Source organism: Rhopalosiphum padi, chromosome 2, assembly GCF_020882245.1.
Source record: "Rhopalosiphum padi isolate XX-2018 chromosome 2, ASM2088224v1, whole genome shotgun sequence".
Taxonomy (NCBI): domain Eukaryota; kingdom Metazoa; phylum Arthropoda; class Insecta; order Hemiptera; family Aphididae; genus Rhopalosiphum; species Rhopalosiphum padi.
Window position 1 is genome coordinate 44564320 of NC_083598.1, and position 9678 is coordinate 44573997.

General features: G+C 28.3%; 1 protein-coding gene across 2 annotated transcripts; it reads left to right on the plus strand.

Annotated features, from left to right (window-relative positions):
- The first annotated feature begins 849 nt into the window (after positions 1–849).
- On the plus strand, positions 850–4827 carry LOC132921625 (serine/arginine-rich splicing factor 7-like). Of its 2 annotated transcripts, none has more exons than XR_009660919.1 (5): positions 850–1220; positions 2186–2420; positions 2519–2698; positions 2876–3218; positions 4401–4540. XR_009660919.1 is itself a non-coding variant. In XM_060984753.1 (5 exons), the coding sequence occupies exons 2-4, from the start codon at positions 2200–2202 to the stop codon at positions 4543–4545; spliced, it is 546 nt and encodes a 181-aa protein (XP_060840736.1). In that variant the 5' UTR covers positions 852–1220; positions 2186–2199; the 3' UTR covers positions 4546–4557; positions 4640–4827. The 2 variants fall into 2 exon arrangements, 1 of the variants encoding a protein (XP_060840736.1); XM_060984753.1 differs by lacking the exon at positions 2876–3218 and adding an exon at positions 4640–4827 and having other exon boundaries at positions 852–1220; positions 4401–4557.
- The last annotated feature ends 4851 nt before the right edge of the window (positions 4828–9678 follow it).

The window sequence follows — 9678 nt, forward strand, 5'->3', positions numbered from 1 at the left end:
TAATTATAAATGAATATCGACAGTACAAATTACAAAGTTATTATTATATAAAATTACTTATTGAATGGCAGGTTAGGGGAAATAGGTAGCTTATTGTGTAATCCATGATCACATAATACTAACTGAACATATTATTATTATATTCTGCAACGATGGATGCTGAAACATATTTTTCCTCGAAATTGCTCCCCTGGTTATAAGCATGTACAATGTACAAAGAGCTAAATAAATTTAATATCATTATAATATGTAGATTACAACTTTTAATAATATTAAAGTAGATTATTTATGATTACATAGGTTTTTAACTATGTAAAAAATAGCATCAAAATAAATTAAACCACAACATTATGATAATAAATAGGTAATAAATAAGTATAAAAATTGTACATATTATATCGAATACACATTTACTAAGAAACATATTATTTTTCAGGGTATTTTTCTATCCCATTTCTATCTTATTTTATAGTTTTCAGTAAGTAAACACAATTATGGTAGGACACTAGCTAGGCATTCTTAGCAGTTAGCCCCAATAATACATAGTAAAATAGTAAATACCCATCCGTGATCCGTTTTATATTCTGTATTTTGTGTTTATCTACGTAGCCGTAGTTTTAACTTTCACCAAAACGGCAGCGCCCTCTAGCTTATATCTTGTGGATCCTATTTGAAAACTCAGGACCCGCGGTCTAGGAGTGTAAGCATAGACTTATAGTATATGGGTACACCTCGGGCAAAGCCGAATAGCCAACCCACGGACAATAAACCACGGCTCGGTGGTCACACTGGGCCCGCGATTCGGACACAATAATTATTGCATTATTATTCGGTAAAATGGCGAATGGCTCACCGCAGACCGCCCGCACACCCGCCCACCCACCAGTGAGCTGCACGAGCACACTCCCGGCGGCCGGCACTTCCATTCAGAACGTCAAAACCGAACCACAAAACAGAAGCGGCAGCGTTCGAGTGCCTTATCTATGCCGAGTGCTGACACGGGCCGGTAACCGACGATAATATCATCTATAGTACACACAGACACTCCCTCAAGAAGTCAACACACCATCTGGCCCAACCGCAACTCTCTTCCACAACAACGCCGAAAGGAAATATCTGAAACGGACAGCCATCATCGCGTCGTCGTTCAGTTTTTCGAGGACGGCTATCAACAACTAATACATAACTAATACATAACTACGACAAGTCAATCGCATAAGGTAAGTCCTTCTAATCGGGTCGGCGGGACCGGACTCGATTGCTAAACGGATGGCACCGACGATTTTCACTCGTTTTATGATCACCCGTTGTCAAGGGTTTTTTTTTATAGAGTTGACTCCTCAAAGTTTTTATCAATTTTTTACCACCACTTACTTTAGGCACCCATCAGACATATATTTTCTGTATGAGCAAGTCCATTTTACCGATCATATTAGATCATAATACAAGAGCACTGAGACATTAAATGAGTAATATTTGTTGTCAATTCCGACTACATTTTACATCGTTATGTCATTTTATCTTATTTTAACGTAAGTGACTTCTGTTTGTACAGTATGAACCTTTTACAAATATCACTTTCTCATTATAATTAATATACGCAGATAAAAGTAAAATGTAGATAAGAAAAAAAGATAATATACTTTAAACCAAAAGAAAATTAATTGAAATATATTGATAACTATACCCCTTATTATCCATTCTCATAGTTAAATATTGCTCACTATTAATCTGTATTATTCTTGTATGTAGGTATAATATATGTATATATATTTATTAGTTTTGAAGTAGACATTTTATATCTAAATTAGGATAATAGTACCAGTGTAATAATTGTTCAGCTGTAGGCTTTTTATTAGGTACCTAATCCCATACTGATAAAAAGTTGATAAAAACTCATTTTATCTCTTTTTTTTATATAGAAAATATTTTAATTTTCAAGTTACTTATCTTATTCTTCTTACACAGAAACTTATCATCATACATTTTTTTTATGAGATTTTATTAAATAAGAGATGTAACTAATAATTATATCTATTACAGTTTTATTCAGAACTGTAGGCATATTAGGTAGTTATGTTAAATGTTAAGCTTCTTTTTAGCATTTTATGGGTCATTAGCTGTATTTACCATATTTTTTTGTCTCGTTATAAATTTTTTAAATTAATTATGTCTTATGTTACAGATATTATTTCAAGTATGTCATCGTCATCAAGATACAGGGATTCTGGTAATCCAGATTGCAAAATATATGTCGGTGATTTAGGATCATCTGCATCCAAGCAAGATTTAGAAGATGCCTTTTCATATTATGGTTCAATTCGTAATGTATGGGTTGCCCGTAATCCTCCTGGTTTTGCTTTTGTTGAATTTGAGGATCCAAGAGATGCAGAAGATGCAGTTAGAGGTCTAGATGGCAGGTAATTAAAAAACAATTTAACTTGAATAATTTTTGTCTGACACATTTAACACCATTTAAGAAATTTAACTATTTCTTGTACTCTTATTGTTATTTTAGAAGCATTTGTGGTAGACGAGTCAGAGTAGAATTATCTAATGCTGGATCACGTAAAGGTGCTTATAGAGGAGGCCCACCTCGTCGAGGACGTCCATTCCATCCTGAAGACAAATGTTATGAATGTGGTGATAGAGGACATTATGCTCGTGATTGTAGACGTTTTAAAGGAGGGCGACGCAGGTAAATTTATTTTTCATTCAAATTATTTTACAAATGGCTTCACCTATTTAATTTTTTTTTTTTGGTGAAGTCTTCAACTGCTTGTGAACATTAAGATAAATTATTTAATGTAGATTATTGACACAACCATTTAAATAATGGAATTGTAAAAATGACTATAATTGGCCATTTTTGTAGGATGTTCGGCTGAGAGCGTCTCGTCTCGTAGTGTCGATCGTCGTAGAGCTCTCAACCAAAATAATATATTTTGATCTACTTCGAGCAATGTGTGTTAGTCGTCGGACTACGGCGCAACTATCTGTCTGTCTGCGTTTATCGATGTACTCAGCTACACTAGAACCCCATCGAGCCCAACCGACCTAATGATTTTTATTCTGATGCTCTAATTAGCTATCGGTGAACGTACACAGACATTCAGAGACAGAAAGAATTATAATTTAGATCTGCATAACGCCACTGGCTGTCTACATAGCATTACCACAATGTCATTTTAGGAGAATGTTGAACTTCGTTTTTTTATGTGAGTTAATTAAATCACAAGAGCAGGTTGGATTATATTGATCAATGGGATAAATATTATATTTACTTTGTTTATTTAAATATTACATTCTTTAAAATCCTTAAATAATAATAAATACAATACTTCTAATATTAATCTTATATGAAAACATTTAATATTTTTGTCATAAACTATTGCATTTATACTTTAAAAGAATACATACTAGCGTATATATACGCTATAATAAAAATGACAATAAATTAATTAATTTGTGCAATAATATCATAAAAAAACTAATTAAATTTGTATAAACCTTATACTTATATTATCATAAATGTATTTATTATCAATAAATTTGTAAAAATAAAATTGTGTAAATTTAAAAAGAAAGTATAAGTAATTTACTATTGTTATTCTTAAATTTTAATACTTATAAATACAATTAATGTAACCATACCAAGACTTTTCACTTATTTAATAACAATATATCATAGTATTTCAAAAAAGTATATTGTATATTACAATTAAATACATGTTTTTATTTTAAGTAGTACATTCAATTTAACATCAATAAATATTAATGATTAACTATTAGTTTACACATACATCATCCTATTGATTTAAAGAATTGTTTTGGAATTGTAGAGTATAATATTTCAATTGATAGCACGTATAAAAAATGATTGTATTTGCATAATACCTAAAAATGGTTTTCAGATTCAAAAAAAGAATATTTATTAAATGCATTTGGTGTAAACAGTTATAAATTATATAATTAATATTAAATCATAATTACCATTTATCAACCACAAGAGTTATAATTTAAACTTTTTATAATTTTACTAAACATTTTATAAAATAATACATTGGATTATTTAAATAACCAACTAAATAAAACATAATTTATTAAAATTAACAAATATTTTGTAAAATGCTTGAAGGCAAGAAATACTGTTATTTTATATCTGAACTTAACATACCAAAATTCTAGAAAACCATTTATTTAATACTATTAAATATAATATAAACTAATTAATAAAATCAAAACTTTTTATTTTATTTTTTTCTGGTTATAAAAATGTTCTATTTCCTATAATATTCTTCATATGTTTTGAATATTGAGTATAAATACTTTGGGGAACTTAAACATGCATTAACATAATTGTTTATTATGTAGCTAATCATTTTGTATTATGTAAAAAGGTCATACACTCCTTCTCGATCTCGTTCACGATCATATAGCCGTGGTCGTCGTTCTCGTTCAGGTTCGAGATCTCCTTCACGTTCCCGTTCAAGGTCTGTATTAACTGGTCGTTCAATTTCAAAGTCAAGATCTCGCAGTCGATAAGAAGAATATAATGTGAGTATAACATTGTTAATGGTTATTACTTATAAGTTATGTTCAATATTTGAAAAACAATATTTTTTTTTAATTTTTACAGTCAGTAAAAATGTATCAAAGCTTCTTAAGCAACCATTGTGGACATTATGCTATATTTGCATGGATCAAATACCTATCTACTATAATATTTTTGATTTAAGATTTTAATTATCTTATGAATGTATTTTACTTTATTTTTTTAGTTTAGAACTGTATAATAGTAAATATTAAAATTTCTCTATATGAAAATATTGTTTGCAATTTATTATTATTTTTTTCAATTAGTTGTGTTTTTATCATTGCACTAAATGTATGAAATATGTAAATTAATGGATAATTAATGAAATAAAAAAAATAAATAAATAAATAATAATAGTAGATAAATAATTTCGTTAAGATTAAAATAATTTTCATATAATTAATTTAATCGTTTTCAAATAATCTTGAATCACTTAATCTACTTAATTTTTGATAATTTTCACATAGATGTATTAAGATGAAATTCTAGAACATCCTAAAGTCCATTTGAACAAATATTTTATTAAGAGCAAACTTTTTTGCTATTGGGTATAAAGGCTTGAATTGTATTTAAAACTGAAATTAATTTTATTGATATTTAAGATTGTTTTAGTGCTTAATACAGATAAAAATGCTTTATATTCTTTACTCATCATTGCAATAAAATTGTGTAATATATAGACAAATAAGTAAATATTTCTTTTATTATTATTAAAATACTTTTTTTTATTAATTTTCATTGATGCTCTGCAATGTTAAATATTTACTCTACTAAACAATATTTATTGATGCTTACGCAGAAATGTGTATGTACATGATTCACCTATGCAAGTAATTTTGACAAATGTACTTTTATAAAAAATAAATTCACACATCTTTTATTTGTTAAGCATTAATAGTAAAAAATTATTCAGCTTAATATTTATGATATTTTTTGTGGCCCTAATCTGCTAAAAAAAAAATAATAATAATGATTTAATTATGGAAATTTTAAAACAATTGGTTTTACACAATAGACAAATCAATTTCCACTATTCCATATAACTTGATGCAGTCAATTTTGAGATATTAATTGTGATACGCCATTTGTTTGAAAAGTAATTTCCATAAATTATTAACCATATTATTGATACCATAAAATAAATAATTATCAATTGTAGTTAATCTTTATACATTATAATACTGTGATTAATAATTCTATGATTTCTATGAACAGAATATTACTAATATAATATAACAATCATCAGGTACTCAGTTAAATAACACGTTTAAGCGTAATATTTTCCTTTTTAATAGCATTTTTGGGCACATTTATTTCTTTCTGTGTATTTGCATAATATTATATTATGTAATCCTAAACCTATTGGCGTTACCCAAAAGACACCACAATGAGGTTGGCCATAATCTTTCAAAAATATTTAGATTTTCTTTTTAAACATCCTAATTTTATTTTTATATTTATATTTAAATTTCTAATTCTACTTATTTGTATATGATTAATTAATTTTTTTGGAAATAATTTAACTTATTTTTTTTTTAGATAAATTTCCCAGCATTTTTATACAAATTTTAATTTTTTCTTAATTTACTTGTTACCTATTCTTCTTGCAATTCTGTTGTTTATTGTTTTATTTTTGGTTTCCATTTAAATATCCATCAATACATTTTTCAAAACAAGTGGAAAATTTTAATTTATAGGCTTTGACCAAGATGAAGTTCTAGACAAGTTGTTATTGTTGTCCATAATGTTGATTATATTTCAGTGGTTTTGAATTTAAAAAAGTAACGATTACCGGTATCTACATAAAATTTATTTTTTCATCAAACGCGCGCACAGTGTACAATGTGTAAGAAAAATGTTGACGCGTACGAAAATGCACTGTCCTCAAATACATGATTCGATTCGGTAAATAAGTAATTTTAAATCAGAAATACATGTAAACATTGGAATGCTAACAGTACCTAACAAAACGGTTCTCTATTACGATTAATCTTAATTTTGCTTCCGCAAAAATTTTTAGAAGAGTTTAAAAAAAAAATTTTGTTTACATATTACAGATTTGTAGATTTTTTTTTTTTTAAAGAGATAAATATCTGAATAATGCGTATCGAAAGCATGCAGTCGTTTGTAACGTTTGACGAATAATTTGATTAGGTCATCTATAGTAACATAGTAATATGTGAAATAGTTTTTCTTTTTAATGAAAATGTTATTTTTCGGCGATTAATAATAATATTGTGTTAGAAATAGGTGAATGATTGTGCTCACTGCTCATTATTAACCGAAATTATTAGTGCTTAATATTTTTACAAAGTACTACGGTCTACGTTTGATTTACAACCGTAATCAGTAAGCACTAGGTAGATACCTACATATACATTTAAAATAAATATTCTGATTTTTCATCGCCCTACCTGCTTTTACTATAGTTACATATTTTATAGCCGTCGATATTATAACACTTAAATTAGATTAGATTACACAAGAATTTAAATCACCTACCAGTTACGGTTTTGTGCCCAAATTTGTTAGGTATCAATTCTTGGGTAAAATTTCCATGGACTGCGCCCAAACGTGTTGGGTACGCATATTGGGTATAGGCACTTATTCAAATAATTTTAAACTCTTAAATGAGTAGGCATTGGACAAACCATAATAAATAGTATTTAAACAGAATTGTTTATGCACGCCAACACATCATATTGTGTGTTACGTGTTTATTTTAAATTCGAACAAAAATCACTGGTTGTTTTTTATACTACCTACTGTTCATAGGTATCATGAAGTAGGTATAATTAAAACATATGGCACATCGGCACATATGGTAACAGTGCATTTTTTAAACTAGTTAATTAGGTGCGACACAATAATGTCAAATAGGTAGGTACCTAATGTCACCTACGATGAAAATATTTTATAAAGACTGGGTGAGCATGAAATAATTCTGTAATTGACTATATTTATAGTCTCATAGTGTCCATAGACTGTTCGATCTAAAATACATCCCTTTTACAGGGGTGTGCAATTTCAATAAAAAAAACTAGCGGTACTCGAACACCTATATTTATTTTTATGACGTTTTCTCGTGGTTATGGATACCTATTACTGTAAAAATCTAAATTAACATGAAACTATTTCAGGGTGATAAGCACACCCAAGCCCCTTTCAAACTGCGCTTATGCCCTATTGGGGCAGTCGAGTTATGCACTCATGGCGACTTCTCGGTATCTAGTCGATTTAGGTCTGAGGAATGAAAAAAATAATAGTCATCGACCAAAAATGTCAAAAGCGATTAGATACTCTAGAGTAAAAGGCAATAAGAACATCACTTAGATAGGAGGTATAATACATATTATAGTACTTACCTACGCCACTAATCTAAATTTCCTTCTTCGATAAAAAGTGTTTGGTATAATCTATATGTGAATTGCAAATTTTTAGTATAAGTAATGGACAAATGGAAATATATCCCGATAAGGCGATAGGTACCTACTTATATCGCCTACCTCTTGCACGATGTTAAACGTCAAAATTCCTAAACCCCAAGCGTTAGTGATTTGTACCTACAATCTATATTGTAGTCTGTACTCTGTATACAATAAAATAATAACAGTTAATTATTTAATACTTAAGTTTAACGTTTTGTTGCTTAGTCAAAAAGTTATTAAACTTTAGTGCAGCGTTTCCCAAAGTATGTTCCGCTGAACCTTAGGGTTCCGCGCGACAATCTCAAGGATTCCGCCAGAAGTATGTGTACTAGAGTTAGGATGCTGATGACTTTTGCATTTTTTTTCCTTTGATTCTATACAATGCTATCCTAGCTAAAAATTTAATTCATGCTATCTTGCAGATGCAAAATATTCTAATTTTATTTTGCATTTTTTTGCATTTTTCGGTATTTTTAGCTATAAATCCATTATTTTTTTTAATGTCATTTTTCAACATTTTTAAGTCATTTTTTCACCGATAGACGTCGTCGTCTTTTGTTTGAAAACATTAAACACATTTTAATTGTGCAGTGCAACAATACAATATAAATATTATTAATAAGAATATTTTTACTTAATATAATTTTTTTTTATTTATTTTTAATAATTTTATATAATGCTTAAAATTATAAATGTATTAATACATTTTTTTCACTTATTTAATTAGTTTTTTAGATAATTTTTAAGGTCATTTTTTGAAGTTTTTAGGTCATTTTTGCACTTTTTTTAGGGCATTTTTGTGTGTTTCTTAGGTCATCAACATCCTAAATTTAGTGATTACCGATTATTGAGAAAATTATTTTATATTATAAGTATTTGAATTATTTATATTGTTAAAAATTATTATTTTATATTATTTAAATAAAAGTGGGTTCCATGAAACACAAACTATTTATCAAGGGTTCCGTGGTCGTAAAAGTTTGGGAACCGCTGATTTAGTGCATTGATTCTCAACTGCCGGTCCGCGAGGGTACCGGTCCACATTGTACTGGAAAAAAATTATATTTTTAGTATATTATTGTACCCTAAATTATCTGTAGACTGTAGTTCTACATAAAAAGTAATTTGTCGGTCCACGACCGCAAAAAAGTTGAGAGCTACATGTTTAGTGTTTAATATTATTAAATAGATCGCAATAGCAAGTCGTTGTTTATCAGGTCTACCCATCGTAGTATCATCGACGTGCAATAATAATATAATAATCGCATAATTCGCATAGGTATGAGGTATCTATTTGTATTTCCCGCAAAAATTGTGTCACAACTCAAGAATCAAATAACTTTATACGTTTAATTTTGCTATTCATCATTTGATAGTTAGAGAAATTCAAAAAGAAATTAACTTAACTTTTAACTTATAAAAGTTCTTATTTTTCTAAAAATGCGTAGCGTAACTTAATTACTCTCAAATTAATTTATTTTCAAAAATTAACTTTAACTTAGCTTTGTTGTTTATTTATTTTTTGATAACAATTAGCTAGTTAAAAATATTGGTTAACATCCCAACTTTGGTACCTATACATACTATAAATCGATGTTTAAAATATATATCATACAATATACTTGTAGCCTATTATAATCTAAGCGTCCTAAC